This window comes from Hemitrygon akajei, chromosome 5, assembly GCF_048418815.1.
Source record: "Hemitrygon akajei chromosome 5, sHemAka1.3, whole genome shotgun sequence".
Lineage (NCBI taxonomy): Eukaryota > Metazoa > Chordata > Chondrichthyes > Myliobatiformes > Dasyatidae > Hemitrygon > Hemitrygon akajei.
The window spans coordinates 17,372,169-17,387,903 of record NC_133128.1 but is presented as its reverse complement, the minus strand read 5'-3'; the positions used below and the strand labels follow the sequence as shown (position 1 = coordinate 17,387,903).

The 15,735-nt window shown below is 39.3% G+C and overlaps 1 protein-coding gene across 3 annotated transcripts in view; it reads left to right on the top strand.

The window, feature by feature from the left end:
- The window catches only part of mrps6 (mitochondrial ribosomal protein S6), a 92,864-nt gene that overhangs the window by 33,501 nt on the left and 43,628 nt on the right, over positions 1-15,735 (top strand). Inside the window, exon 1 of one of the 3 annotated variants that reach the window (XM_073044864.1) lies at positions 9,386-9,430. The exons of the other annotated variants lie outside the window; for them this stretch is intronic. Within the exon in view, the coding sequence (XP_072900965.1) occupies positions 9,401-9,430 (30 nt within the window). The 5' untranslated portion in view covers positions 9,386-9,400. Of the gene's footprint in view, positions 1-9,385; positions 9,431-15,735 lie in introns of those variants that run through there. 3 annotated transcript variants of the gene reach the window in all.

Below are 15,735 nucleotides of genomic sequence, written 5' to 3'. Positions count from 1 at the left end.
CAGCAGTACAGTACAAAGACAGAATTACCATAAGTTTTTTAAAAAAAAAAGTACAAATAAAAATGACGTAGTATACATGGGCTGTTCAGAAATTTGATAGAGGAGAAGCTTTGCTGTATCACTGTGTGTGTGGGTCTTCAGGCTCCTGTAGCTCCTCCCTGCTGGGAGTAATGATATGAGGGTATGTCTTAGATAGGAAAGGTACTTAATGATAAATGTTATTTTCTTGAGGCAGTGCCTTTTGAAGTTGTCCTCAATGGTGGGGAAGGTTGTGCCTGAAATGGAGCTGGCTAGGCCTACAACCCACTGCAGCCTCTTCTGATTCTGTGCCTTGGAGCTTCTATGCCAGGGTGATGATGCCAATCAGAATGCTCTCCAATATACATCTACAGAAATTGACAAGTGTCTTTGGTGACATACCAAATATCTTCAAATTCTTAATGAAATAGAACTGCTGACGTGCCTCCTCCTCACCGCTGCCTTGCTATATTTTCTCAGTCCATAAAAAAACTTGACCTCTGTCCGTGCCTTAGATTTTCTTTCAATCCCTTTTCCTTTTTTCCATGGTATGTCAGGATTAGCTTCTTAAGAGCCTCATTATTCAAGTTTACCTTTGTTACAAATGAGTTTAGTCTGCCTGCATTTCAAATTGAGCAAAGTAGCATGTCTGAAGAGGATAATGAAGCAGGGATCAGATGAAGTGTAATGATGCCGGGACAAAAGGTTGGCAAATTAAAAAGGGGAGGCTAAGTATGAGAAGTCAGGGCAAATTCTAAAATGGGATTCTTGTAGAAAGATTGGCACACTGAGGGCAATGTTACTTTAGAAAATTATCTCAAAGTATTATGGTTTTAAGAAATGAACATTGTTAAAGCAGCCAAGAAAATCAGTGTGCTAATGCATTTTATCACTTAGATGATATTTCATTTTACTAAATACTTAGTAATAATGTGTCTTGAATAGTTTAAATATTTTTTATATGAGTGCATTGTTTCCATGCTATTTTTGTCTTTAATCTAGGCAATAAGGTATGGCAATGATGTGTTTGCAGTGTCAACTTGTTAAGAGTTGAAGTATCAGTAGTGGTAGAATATTGAGTTCAGTCTGATGGTTCCCTCTTGGTTACCATCTGGTTAAATGAAAGGCATCTATCTGGTATATTGATATGACAAGGTGAGGAATTCTACATTTGCTGGAGAACTGCTAGATATAATTTCAGAACTCTTGGTCAGCTGAAGTAAAATCTTCTTATATCTTATCACCCAGGTTGCAAAATTGGCAGTAAATGAAGGCTCACCCTGTTTTCCAGTTTTCTTATGTAATTGGTTCATAGAGAAGTACAGCATAGAAGCAGGTACTTTGGCTCATGTCAAAGGCTTCAGAGCTCAAATGCAAAGTATATTCAAAGCTTTTGGGTACTATAGAAATCAAGGGATGTCAATCATGAAGTAGATATTTATACACCGATTCTCCCCAAAGCCATTGCACGAAGTTGATGAATTGAGAATCAGTATGGGCTTCAGTTAAGTTATTCCAAGGTTTATCAATAAAGATAGATTTCTTGTGTTAACTTCAGTACATCTGTTAACAAATAAAACAGTATTTTCACAGTGATCTTATTAATGTAAAAATGTAGGGACAGCAGAGTTGTATAAATACATTATATGAAGTATGTAACCATGAATTCACCTTTCTGATGTTTTTCATCTATGGACTACTTTTCACAAATCATGGTTTCACTCTTAACTGTATTGACCTCTGGTTGCTGAAGTAGTCAAAATCAATATTCTACTTTCCATATAGTTATTAATGAGTGATTATCTCTCTCTGATCTATTTACTCTATCCCTTGATTCCTTTAGGACCTGGAAGTCTGTTAATCTCAGGTTTGAATATACTTAACACTGGAGCTTCTGCAGTGTCCTGGATGATAGAATTTTTAAGAAAAACACCTCTGAGATCACATCAAGTTTTGGGGAAGCAATCTCTTTTGGTCTCTTTTGAATAATGCAACTTAAATTGATATACCAACCCCATTTCTAGAAAAGTTGGGATATTTTCCAAAATGCAATAAAAACAAAAATCTGTGATAATGTTAATTCACGTGAACCCTTATTTAACTGACAAAAGTACAAAGAAAATATTTTCAATAGTTTTACTGACCAACTTAATTGTGTTTTGTAAATATACACAAATTTAGAATTTGATGGCTGCAACACACTCAACAAAAGTTGGGACAGAGGAATGTTTACCATTGTGTTACATACCTTTCCTTTTAATAACACTTTTTAATCGTTTTGGAACTGAGGGTACTAATTATAGTAGATTTGCAATTGGAAATTTTGTCCATTCTTGCTTGATATAAGACTTCAGCTGCTCAACAGTCCGTGGTCTCCGTTGTCTGATTCTCCTCTTCATAATGTGCCATACATTTTCAATAGGAGATAGATCTGGGCTGGCAGCAGGCCAGTCAACCACATGCACTCTGTGTCTATAAAGCCACACTGTTGTAGCCTGTGCAGAATGTGGTCTGGCATTGTCCTGCTGAAATAAGCATGGACGTCCCGGGAAGAGACGTTGCCTTGATGGCAACATATGTCTCTCTAAAATCCTAATATATGCCTCAGAGTCAATGGTACCTTCACATACTTGCAACTCACCCATGCTGTGGGCACTGATGCACCCCCATACCATCACAGATGCTGGCTTTTGCACCTTTTGCTGATAACAATCAGGGTGATTGTTTTCATCTTTGGCACGGAGAACTCGATGCCCATTTTTTCTGAAAACTAGCTGAAATGTGGACTCATCTGACCACAGCACGATTCCACAGTCTTTCGGTCCATCTGAGATGAGCTCGGTCCCAGAGAACTTGCCGGTGTTTCTGCATAGAGTTGATGTATGGCTTCCTCCTTGCATAATACAGTTTCAAGTTGCATTTCTGGATGCAGCGACGGACTGTGTTAAGTGACAATGGTTTTCCAAAGTACTCCCGAGCCCAGGTGGCTATTATTGTCTCTGTAGCATGACGGTTTCTTAGGCAGTGTCGCTTGAGGGCTCGAAGATCACGCACATTCAACAGTGGTTTCCAACCTTGCCCTTTACGCACTGAGATGTCTCTGAATCTTTTCACAATATTATGTACTATAGATGTTGAAAGACCTAAATTCTCTGCAATCTTGCGTTGGGAAATGTTCCTTTTGAACTGACTAACAATTCTCTCACGAATTTTGGCACAAAGGGGTGAGCCACGACCCATCTTTGCTTGCCAAGACTGAACCTTTGATGGACGCTACTTTTATACCCAGTCATGATACCTCACCTGCTACCAATTAGCCTGCTTAATGTGGAGTCTTCCAAACCAGTGTTCCTTGAATATTCTGTGCACTTTTCAATCTTACTTTAACTCTGTCCCAACTTTTGTTGAGTGTGTTGCAGCCATCAAATTCTAAATTTGTGTATATTTACAAAATACAATTAAGTTGGTCAGTAAAACTATTGAAAATCTTTGTACTTTTGTCAGTTAAATAAAGGTTCACGTGACTTAACATATCACAGATTTTTGTTTTTATTGCATTTTGGAAAATATCCCAACTTTTCTGGAAATGGGGTTTGTCGAACCTCATTCTTTAGAATGTCAATGGACATAGGGCAGTCCCACCCACTGGCTCTTCATAAAGCAACCCTCTTAATTGAAAGAGCAAACACGAGGAAATCTGTAGATGCTGGAAATTCAAACAACATGCACAAAATGCTGGTGGAACACAGCAGGCCAGGCCAGGCAGCACTAAGGGTCCTGACGAAGGGTCTCGGCCTGAAACGTCAACAGTGCTTCTTCCTATAGATGCTGCCTGGCCTGCTGCGTTCCACCAGCATTTTGTGTTTGTTGTTTGCCTCTTAATTGAAAAATCAATTTATGAATTATAGTGTCTTCAAAGGTACATTCTTGGAGTTAAGCTGAAATTGTACACTGGTTTTTCTCAGCAAGACTTCAAGGTACAATTTATGATGTTACTTTTTATATTTGCATTTCATGTCCTCATATGCTCAAGTTTATACAGTTTTAATTTTTAAAAAAAATAATTCTATTTAACTTTTCCTATCAAAATTTATCCTTTTATTACATGTTATTCTCTGCCACCACTCTGCCATCAATTAATTTGACTATGATTCCCTTTGAAGGCTTACCTCTTTTCTATTCACTTTTCCATGGGCTTTTATATCAAGTATAAACTAGAATATATTCTGTCTTCAGTTTTGATCATTAATCAATAAATACTGAGGGCTCAGCTACTAACAAGTCTTTATCAGATTGTACAGAAAATAACTGAGACCTCAGTTTTCATCCTTGCTGTATCCCGTGAGAAATAGCCTCTTCATCTGAAAAAAGTAATTTGTTTTTTTAACTTTTGTTAAACATGTGTGTCCATCAATATAAACACTTAATTATATAATGATCATATGACATCAAATGCTCCAAGCAAATCTTGAAAACCTCTGAATTTTCAAACATATCGGCCCTGTGTAACATGTTCATTCTATCTAAATGTACTACAGTTTTCTAACATGCTTTTCAATGTGTCCTTAAGAATGGATTTTGGCATACTCTATCTGAACCACCAGGCATAGCATATGCTGATTGCTTACATTTGTTCTAGGACAATTTTGATTTTTTGACTGAGCTGTTGTCAGAATAATGTACAATTCACACTTCACCTTTTGTTTGTACTTTCTAATCTTCCAGAATCTTGGAGCTAATAACTTAATTATTGTCGCATGTACCAAGATACAATGGAACAGTTCTGTCCTGCATGCCATCCATTTGGGTCATTTCAAATCATAAGTGCATTGAGTTAGTACAAAAAGAGCAGAATGCAGAATATAGTGTTACAGTTACAGAGGAAGTGCAGTGCAGGTAGACTATAAAGTGCAAGAGCCATGATTAGATAGATAGATAGATAGATAGATACTTTATTCATCCCCATGGGGAAATTCAACATTTTTTCCAATGTCCCATACACTTGTTGTAGCAAAAACTCATTACATACAATACTTAACTCAGTTATAATATGATATGCATCTAAATCACTAACTCAAAAAGCATTAATAATAGCTTTAAAAAAAGTTCTTAAGTCCTGGCAGTTGAATTGTAAAGCCTAATGGCATTGGGGAGTATTGACCTCTTCATCCTGTCTGAGGAGCATTGCATCGACAGTAACCTGTCGCTGAAACTGCTTCTCTGTCTCTGGATGGTGCTATGTAGAGGATGTTCAGGGTTTTCCATAATTGACCGTAGCCTACTCAGCGCCCTTCGCTCAGCTACCGATGTTAAACTCTCCAGTACTTTGCCCACGACAGAGCCCGCCTTCCTTATCAGCTTATTAAGACGTGAGGCGTCCTTCTTCTTAATGCTTCCTCCCCAACACGCCACCACAAAGAAGAGGGCACTCTCAACAACTGACCTATAGAACATCTTCAGCATCTCACTGCAGACATTGAATGACGCCAACCTTCTAAGGAAGTACAGTCGACTCTGTGCCTTCCTGCACAAGGCATCTGTGTTGGCAGTCCAGTCTAGCTTCTCGTCCAACTGTACTCCCAGATACTTGTAGGTCTTAACCTGCTCCACACATTCTCCATTAATGATCACTGGCTCCATATGAGGCCTAGATCTCCTAAAGTCCACCACCATCTCCTTGGTCTTGGTGACATTGAGACGCAGGAAGTTTGAGTTGCACCATATCACAAAGTCCTGTATCAGTTTCCTATACTCCTCCTCCTGTCCATTCCTGACACACCCCACTATGGCCGTGTCATCAGCGAACTTCTGCACATGGCAGGACTCCGAGTTATATTGGAAGTCAGATGTGTACAGGGTGAACAGGACCGGAGGTAGACTAAGATCAAGAATTCTTTGTTATCGTACCAGAGATTCATTCAAGAGTCTTAGTTGCTGGATAGAAACTGTCCTTGAGCCCGGTGGTGAGTATATTCAAGCTTTTGTATCTTCAGTTCAATGATAGAGCAGAGAGAATGACCAAAGGAAGGGTTCTTTATTATGATGGCTGCTTTCCCAAGGCAACAAGAAGAGCAGACAGTCAGTGGAGGAGACGTGAGGCTGTTTTTCTTTTCTGATGGACTGACTGTGTCTGTAACACACTGCAATTTCTTGTGGGGTCATGCAGAACAGTTGCCACAGCAAGGTGTGATGCCTCCTGATAATGGTGCATCTTTTAAAAATTGATGCGGTCCAAGTTTCCTTAACCTAAGGAAGTTGAGGCAGTAGTGTGCTTTGCTGGCTGCAGCATCAACATGGTTAGATCAGGACAACCTTTTGGTGATATTCTTAACCTTGGAATTTGAAGTTCTCAAACATCTTCACCTGTGCACCATTCATAGACATAAGGGTGATGTTCTGGTCTGCTTCTCTAAGTCAGTTATCATATCAGCTGTTTTATTATGCTGAGGGAAAGGTTGATGCTTTGACATCATGCCACTAGGCTCTTCTTCCTGCATTCAATGTTTTGTGACATCTGGCCCACTGTGGTGGTGCTAACTCAAACTTGTAGGTGGAATTAGAGCAGAATTTGGTCCCACTGACATGAGGTTGTAGGGCAAGGCTTTGCTGGGCTATATCAAGAAACTATAATCTAGGCTATCTAGTAGAGGGGTTAAGTTTCTCTAGACTAATTTCTTGACAAAATATTAAGGTCCTTATTGTTAATATTATTTTCCTCCACAAGTTTTGTTTCTTTTGCTCCTTGTGCTATGAAATCTGTACCTGGTAACTGAAGAGAGTATGATGCAAACATTTACAATTTCTGCTGCCTTGGTCTCAAAATGCACTTCGAAGTTCAAAGTAAATTTTATTATCAAAGTACATATATGTCACCATATGTTACTCATTTGCAAGAATTACATACCAAATTTCTTCAAGCTTTTAATGAAATATAGCTGCTGGTTTGCTTTCTTCGTAATTGAATCAATATGTTGGGCCCAGGATAGATGTTCAGGGATGAATTCACTCGGGAAGTAGAACTTCACTGCATTTTCAGGTAGTGATTTCCAGATATCAACTGCCCTTTAGTGAAGATTTATTTTTCCTACCTTGCTCTCTCTTGCTTCCCCCAATTTTTTTAAATCAATGCCTCCTTGCTTTGGACCCCTATGCTCAGGGAAATGGGTACTTCCTACTTATGTAATATTATTCATACCATCTGTCTCCTCATTGCCTTACATATGTTCAAGAAAATCCTAGCTCATTCCTCACAGTTGCCATCTTCCAGAAGTGGCATATCTTCATAAATCTCAGCTGTTATATCTTTATTGTCAGTCTCCACCTGATGCATTGACCATCCATTTTCCCCCTATAGAAAGATGCTACCTGGTGCACTGAGTTCCTCCAGTGCTTTTTGTGTTACTATTGATTTTGAAAAGCTTTGCTAATACAATTGGCTTATAATACATTCACTACTAGTTTTGCAAAGCATTTTTCAACTCTATCAGAATCACTGGCATATGTCTTGAAATTTGTTTTGTGCAGCAGTCCATTGCAATACGTAATAAAAACTATTAAATATTTTTTAAAAATCTCATATATACAATACTTTGCAAAAGTTGAAATGTGCGTGTGTGTGTGTGTATTAATGCAGAAAGAGATGGGGGAAAATATTGAGGTAGTGTTCATGGGTTCATTGTCCATTCAGAAATCTGATAGTGGAGGGGAAGAAGCTGTACCTGAAACAATGTGTATCTTCAGGCTCCTGTACCACCACCTTGAATGGTAGCAATGAGAAGAGGGCATTCCCTGGATGGTGAGTGTCGTCTTTTTGAGGCATCATCTTTTAAAGGTCTTGATGCTGAAGAGGCTAGTGCCCATGGTGGAGCTGGCTGTATTTACAAATTTCTGCAGTTTTTTCTGATCCTGTGCAGTGGCCCCTCCATAGCAGACAGTAATGTAACCAGTTAGAATGCTCTCTACAATACATCTGTAGAAAGTTGATAGTGTCTTTGTCTTTGGTGACATACCAATCCTCCTCAAACTCATAATGAAATGTAGCCACTGTTGTGCCTTTGTAGTTGCATCAATATGTTGGGCTCAGGATAGATCCTCGCAGATGCTGACACACAATAAGTTGAAACTGCTCACCCTTTCAAATTCTGATTCCTGGTGTGTGTCCCCTCCATTTCCCCTTCCTGTGGTCCACAATCAATTCCTTGGTCTTATTGATGTTGCTTGCAAGGGTATTGCTGCAACACCACTCAATCAGCTGATCTATCTCAACCAGGAAGCGTTCATGTCACCATCTGAAATTCTGCCAACAATATATAGTTGGCAAATATATAGATAGTGTTTGAGATGACATCTTCTGTAGACCTTGTGCTTTGCTAGGCATTACAGGTAGTGCACAGCCCACAGTGAGACATGTTGAAAAATATCCTTCACTGATGTTCATTAACGGGACAGGGTATTTATTGATATCTTGGTCTATTTAGCATATACTTATTTATTTTTAAGGGGCATGGATGTTGCTGATCAGGAAAACATTTCTTGGGCATCCTTATCATGTCTTAGTACCAACACATCATACTTTACGTGTGTTATTTTATAACCTTTAGAATACATAGACTTATCTATATAAAGTGATATTCTATTTGACAATAATAATCTCATGTCAATGTACAAGATGAGATTGCTTAAATGATGGTCCATTCCTTCTCAGAGTTTGAATAGGAAACTTGCCCTAAGAATTGATTATTGGCAGTTTCCACTCTTCTGGGCAAATTGCTTCAAACTAGTAATCAACCCCTTCTTGAGGAGCTCCAGTATGCAGATTGTAATCAATTAGCTAGCACAATATTTATACACATTCCAGGCATGAAGCCGAACACGTGAGGATTAAAGAAAAGCAGAAACAATTTGCTTTCTTCAGTTTCAGATATGTCCATGTCAATGTAATTAAAGATGAATTTATATATTTAAATACTGAACAGCATTGAAGATTAGGTGATCTATGTTTGTGCTGTTTTAATGGAAAAGGACAGGTAATCTTCACCTGCTTAAAGTTGCTGATTGAAGATAGTTGGGAGAAAAAGAAATTGGTGTTGCTTTACAAAATCAATAGCAGTTTTGTGAACTTCTTAAACCATTGTGTAAAGCAAGGGGGGTGGGGTTGAGAAAGTAACTGAAATCTATTTTAAGGAAGCAGCAGGGAATGAATACAAATATTCTTTTCCAGAAAATAGAGCAAATTTACTGTAGGACAACAAACAGTTTGTCAGACAGATTCATGGAATCTTCGGGAAAGAAAGAACTATTTAGGTCAATAGTATCTCTTTTTCAGTGACCTGTCTACTGTTGTTCCAATATTTTTCTTTTATCTTTCCCTTTCAGTATTCTGATGCGCTTGAGCTCAATTGGCACAAATGACGTAAGCTATTTTCAATAACCTTTGTTTGCAGTCAAACATTCAAACCAATCATTTATTCTTCTAGTTCCAGTTCTGAATTAATATCTCCCTTGTTACTGAAGATGATGCTTTTAACTTAAAATTACTGTAGATTTCAAAGAAATTCTTAGGTATATACTCAGGATTTGTTACAAAAAAACTTGCTTTTATGTATATTGATGCTCCAATGCAGCCTACTGTACATCGGTGAGACCTGACATAGATTGGGAGATCCCTTTGTTGAGCCCCTTTGCTCTGTCCACAGCAAGCAAGATTTCTGGTGGCCAATCATTTTAATTCTGTCCTTCTGTCATCTTCCCCCTTCCTTTCCAGTCCTGAAGAAGGGTCTCGGCCTGAAACGTTGACTGTTTATTCATTTCTATAGATGCTGCCTGACCTGCTGAGTTCCTCCAACATTTTTAGTATGTTGGTTGTAATCTGAGTCCTGATTCCCATTTCGACATGTCAGTTCATGGCCTCCTCTACTGCCACAATGGGGGTCACTCTTAGGCTGAACACGTAATACCTCATATTCTGTCTAGGTAGCCTTCAACCTGACACACTCGACCACTGCTATACTATGATAAGAAATGCCTACTGTTCCATGCCTAGACCACATTTCAGGAAATCTGATCACTTGGCTCTCCTTCGCCTACCTGCATAATGGCAGAGGCTGAAGAGCAAGGCTTCAGAGATGAGGGCAATAAAGAGATGGTTGCAGAGGCAGAGGAGTGGCTATGGGGTTGCTTTGAGTTGGCAGACTGGGCCGTGCTCAAGAGTCAGGACGCGAATGAATACACCACGGTTGTCACGGACTTTATAAAAACAATTGTAGATGAGTGTGTCCCATGAAATCATTAAGTCTTTGCCAACCAGAAATCCTGGATGAACCATGAGATCCACAATTTGCTGAGGGCCAGATCAGTGGCATTGAGGTCTGGCAGCCAAGATACAAGAGTTTCAGGCACTATCTCTGGAAAGCCATCTTACATGTGAAGTGGCAATTTTGGACCAAAATTGAATCACTGAAGAATACTCACCAACTGTGGAAGAACTTGATGCTATTACCTCTCACAAAGTGAAACCAAGTGACATAGATGACAACAAGGCTTCACTGTCGGATGAGCTCAATGGCTTCTGTGCTCGCTTTGACTGTAAAAATATGGAGGAACCTTCACAAATTCCCACAGCCCCTGATGACCCCATGATTTCAGATCCTGATGCCAATGTGCGAACATCTTTCAAGAGGGTGAACCCACAGAAAGCATCCAGCCCAGATGGGGTAGCTGGCTGAGTACTAAAGATCTGTGCTAGTCTACTGGCTGGCAAAGTTCACTGATCTCTTTAACTTCTTGCTTCAGCAGTCCGAGGTACCCACCTGCTTCAGCTAGGCTTCAGTTATACTGGTGCCCAGGAAGAACATGGTAACCTGCATCAATAACTATCGTCCAGTAGTACTTACTTCCACTGTGATGAAGAACTTTGAGAGGTTGGTGATGAAACACATTGACTCCTGCCTGAGAAGCAACTTGGATCTGCTCCATAGCAGATGTCATTTTGTTGGCTCTTCATTCAACCCTGGAACATCTGGACACCAAAGATACATACGTCAGGATGGTCTTTATTGACTACAGCTTGGCATTCAATGCCATCATCCCCTCAGAACTAATCAATGGGCTTCAAGCCCTTGGCTTCAAAACCTCCTTGTGCAATTGGATCCTTTATTTCCTCACTTGCAGACCCCAGTCAGTTCGGATTGACAAGAACATCATCTCCTCAATCTCCATCAGCACAGGTGCATCACAAGGCTGTGGGCTTAGCCCCCTGCTCTGCTCACTTTATACTTAAGGCTGAGGCTAAGCAGAGCTCCAATGCCATACTTAAGTTTGCTGAAGACACCACTGTCATTGGCTGAATCAAAGGTGGTGACAAATCAGCATATAGGAAGGAGATTGAAAATCTGGCTGAGTGGTGCCACAACAACCTCTTACTCAATGTCAGCAAGACCAAGGAACTGATTATTGATTTCAGGAGGAGGAAACTGGAGGTCTGTGAGCTAGTCCTCGTCAGAGAGTGTATCAACAACTTTACATTCCTCACTGTTACCATTTCAGAGAATCTATCCTGGGCTTAGCACATAATTGCAATTATGAAGAAAGCATGACAGTGCCTCTACTTCCTTAGAAACATAGAAAATAGGTACAGGAGTAGGCCATTCAGCCCTTTGAGCCTACACCGCCATTCAGTATGATCATGGCTGATCATCCAACTCAGAACCCTGTACCTGCTTTCTCTCCATACCCCCTGATCCCTTTAGCCACAAGGGCCATATCTAACTTCCTCTTAAATATAGCCAATGAACCGGCCTTAACTGTTTCCTGTGGCAGAGAATTCCACAGATTCATCACTCTCTGTGTGAAGAAGTTTTTCCTCATCTCGGTCTTAAAAGGCTTCCCCTTTATCCTTAAACTGTGACCCCTCATTCTGGATCGTTCCTTAGAAGTTTGCAAAGATTCGGCATGACATCCAAAACTTTGACAAACTTCTATAGATGTGTGGTGGAAAGTATATTGATTGGTTGCATCATGGCCTATTATGCAACACCTTGAAAGGAAAATCCTACAAAAAGTAGTAGATACAGCTCAGTCCATCATGAGTGAGGCCCTTCCCTACCACTGAGCACATTACATTGTCGCAGGAATGCAGCATCAATTATCAAGAACCCCCACTACTCAGGCCACGCTCCTGTCTCTCTGTTTTCATCAGGAAGAAGGTTCAGAATCTCAGTACTCTCTCCACCAGGTTCAGGAACAGTTATTACCCCTCAACCATCAGGTTCTAAACCAAAGGGAGTAACTTCACTCGTCCCAACACTGAACTGTTCCCATACCTATGGACTCATATTCCAGGACTCTTTATTTCATGTTCTTGATATTTATTGCTTATTTATTTATTGTTGTTTTTATTTTGTGTTTCCACATTACCCATTGGTTGTTTTTCTGTCCTTTTGGGTGTGATCTTTCACTGATTCTGTTCTGTTTCTGTGTATGCCCACAAGGAAATGAATCTCAGCATTGTATGGTACTGTGCAAAAGTCTCAGGCGCATGTAAAAAATTCTGTAAAGCGAAGATGCTTTCAAAACTAATACATTGAAACATTTCTAAATATTAAATTACTATAAGGAACAGTAACAAACTAAATCAAATCAATACTTTGCCTTTAAAACTTTGTCAGTCCTCTCAGGTGCACTGTCATGCAGTTTTATAAGAAATTCAGCTGGAAGGTTGTTCCAAGCATCTTTGAGAACTTGCTGCAGACATATGACAGTCTTGCTTGCTTCTGTCTCTCCTGGTAATCCCAGAGAGCCTTGATGATGTTGCGATCAGAGCGCTGATCAGGCCACACCATCTGAAACTTTATATATATAAAAATCCAGCATGTACTTTGATAATAAATTTACTTTGAACTTTGAACTTACCTTCCATCCTCACCTGGCTTCACTTATTACTTTCTAGCTTGAAGCCTTTCCCGTCCCACCACCACCTTATTTTGGCTTCTTCCCCCTTCCTTTCCAGTCCTGATGAAAGATCTTGGCCTGAACCATCGACTGATTATTCCTTTTTTTAAGTATTTGCTGACCTGCTAAACTCCTCTCGCATTTTGTGTGTGTTACTCTGGATGTGCAGCATCTGTAGAATCTCTTGTGTCTGTCCCTTTATGTATGTATTTCTTTTGAGTATGATAAAAGAAGATTCTATGAAGTGTATTATCAAAGTGAAAAGAGTTAAAGGGTGTCCAAAAGTTTGGTTAAATGGAAAAAAAATTAAAGTGCATCATAAAGGGTGAACGATAAATGGCGAAGCTTAGATCATGGTTTCCAAAATCTACTGGCTTGGCAAACACAAGAAAGGATAAAGGTCATAGAGTGATTAAAGTCAGGTTTGCTGAAAACGTGAGGTTTGGAACAGTTTAACTATTCTTGGAAAGTTGCAGGATTGGAAGACATAATATTTTCTGGTTAAATATCCATAGCCAAGGTGCAGAGGAAAGCTGCTAGATACTTGGACAGATTGCTTCAGATTTAAAACAGTGAAAATGTAATGCATTTTCATTTTTGCTTCCCTGATATGTTTGATGAGATAGTTTGCCGTGATTGAAATACAATATTTTAAATTGCATCCTTTTCTACTGCACTTCCAATATGGTTGACAAAATTGGATAAGTGCATGGATAGGAAAGGCTGTAGGGGTCCACGGACCTGTTGCTTAATCGTATTGGTCCATGGCATAAAAAAGGTTGGGAACCCCTGGCTTAGAGGGATAGGGGTTAAAGATGGTCAAATGCAACTTGCTTCAATGGGCGGCCTCATTGACATGGACAGGTTGGGCTGAAGGACCTGTTTTATATTCTGTATTACTTTATGATGCCATGACTTTATAATGAGAAGACGAGACAGGGCAGTGAAAAGGGTTGCAATATATCCTTATGCTTTAAGGAAATGCAAGATCAGACCCAATGTTGCTGCTGACCGTATCGCTTGGCGACTGCTGAGTAGGTGCGGGGTTTGTATTCTGGAGACGGAAAGAACAACCAGAAGACAGCAGAAGAGAGCCAGGAGAAATGCAGCCATGGTTGCCATCACTACCACCACCACTACCACATATACGTGTCCCACCTGCAATAGAGCTTGTGGGTCCAGGATAGGACTGTATAGTCATCAAAGATCTCACAGTTAAAGGAGTGGACGTCGTCATCGGATTTCAATGGACAACCGAAGAAGAAGAATGATGTAGCTGAAGGTCATTTTAGCCTACCAAGTGGATGCACACTAATTGCCCTTCTACTGAGTCTAAGGGGTGTCTAGAAATTATCAAGGTTCAAAGTAAGCTTATTAACAAAGCACATATATGTCACCTTCAGATTCGTCTCCTGACCCACAATAGAATCAATGAAAGACTGCACCCAACAGGACAGACAACCAACCAATGTGCAAAAAGAAAATATTAAAGAAGTAATAATAAATAAATAAGCAATAAATATTAAGAATGTGAGATGAAGAGTCTTTGAAAATGAGTCCATAGGTTGTGGGAAAATAAGCAGCTTATCATTACAATTTTTATGAATTACAAAACTACTCAATTATATCTCAAAATACATTGTTATTTAACAAGATTTTTTGTCAGTCTTTATATTAATCATATCTATTACTTTAAAATAAAAATCAGTAATTATTGTGGAATTATTTTTGGAGACTTATTTAAAGTCAAATGATAGAATTGAATTTCTGGTAAATCTATCTAAAAATCTTTTTTGTGAAGTTCATTATTTTAGTTGGTCTAATACAGCTTTAAAAATGGAGGCATGGCATGCAAGAAAAGGAAGTCATGAAGAATCTTCAGAATCAGGTTTAATATCACCTGCATATGTCGTGAGATTTGTTAACTTAGTGGCAGGATCAGCTGCACATGATGTAGAGAGTTATTTAGACCAGGTGCAAAGGTCTTGGAGGGTATGCAGATTACTGACTAACATAATTCTGCGAATGAGGAAACTTAATTATGTGGATAAACTGGAGAAGCGTGAATTTGGCAAAACTGTTGGATAAAATGGTAAAGAAAGTGTCCGGTATACTTAGCTTCACCTGTCAGGGTACTGAATAAATAAGTTGGAAAGTCACATCACAGCTGTGCAGAAGTTTGGTATATTGTGTGTGGTTTTGGCAGCCACATTGCAGGAGGATGTGGAGGCTTTGGAGAGGGTACAGAAAAGGTTCACTGAGATGTTGTTCTGGATTGGAGTACATGAGCTATAAGGAGAAGTTGGCGACTTGACAGAAGTATATAAAATTATGAGAGGCCCATATAGGATAGATGGTCAGAGTCTTTTTTATCCCAGGATGGAAATGTCAAATATCTGAGAACATAGATTTAAATGGGGGAAAACTTTAAATGGAATTTATAGGGATTTTTATTTAAAACAAAGTGCATAGAAAATGCTCCAGCGAGTTTGTAAAAACATACAATACCAACAGTTAAGAAGCATTTAGACCAGGGGTTCCTATCATGGAGTCCATGATGATGTGCAGGCTGATAGGATTAGTATAGATTACATAATGGGCCTGTTCCTTTGATTTCTTATTCTATGGTCTTATTAACCAGGGTTGTTCTCCAAACAGAGATTTTTAATCCCTGGTAAAGGGACTTAAAATCATGAATGTCTCGATAGAATGGATCTTCAATAAGAAGCTATTCAAATTGGAAAATGGTTAAGGAATGGGGTTCATAAA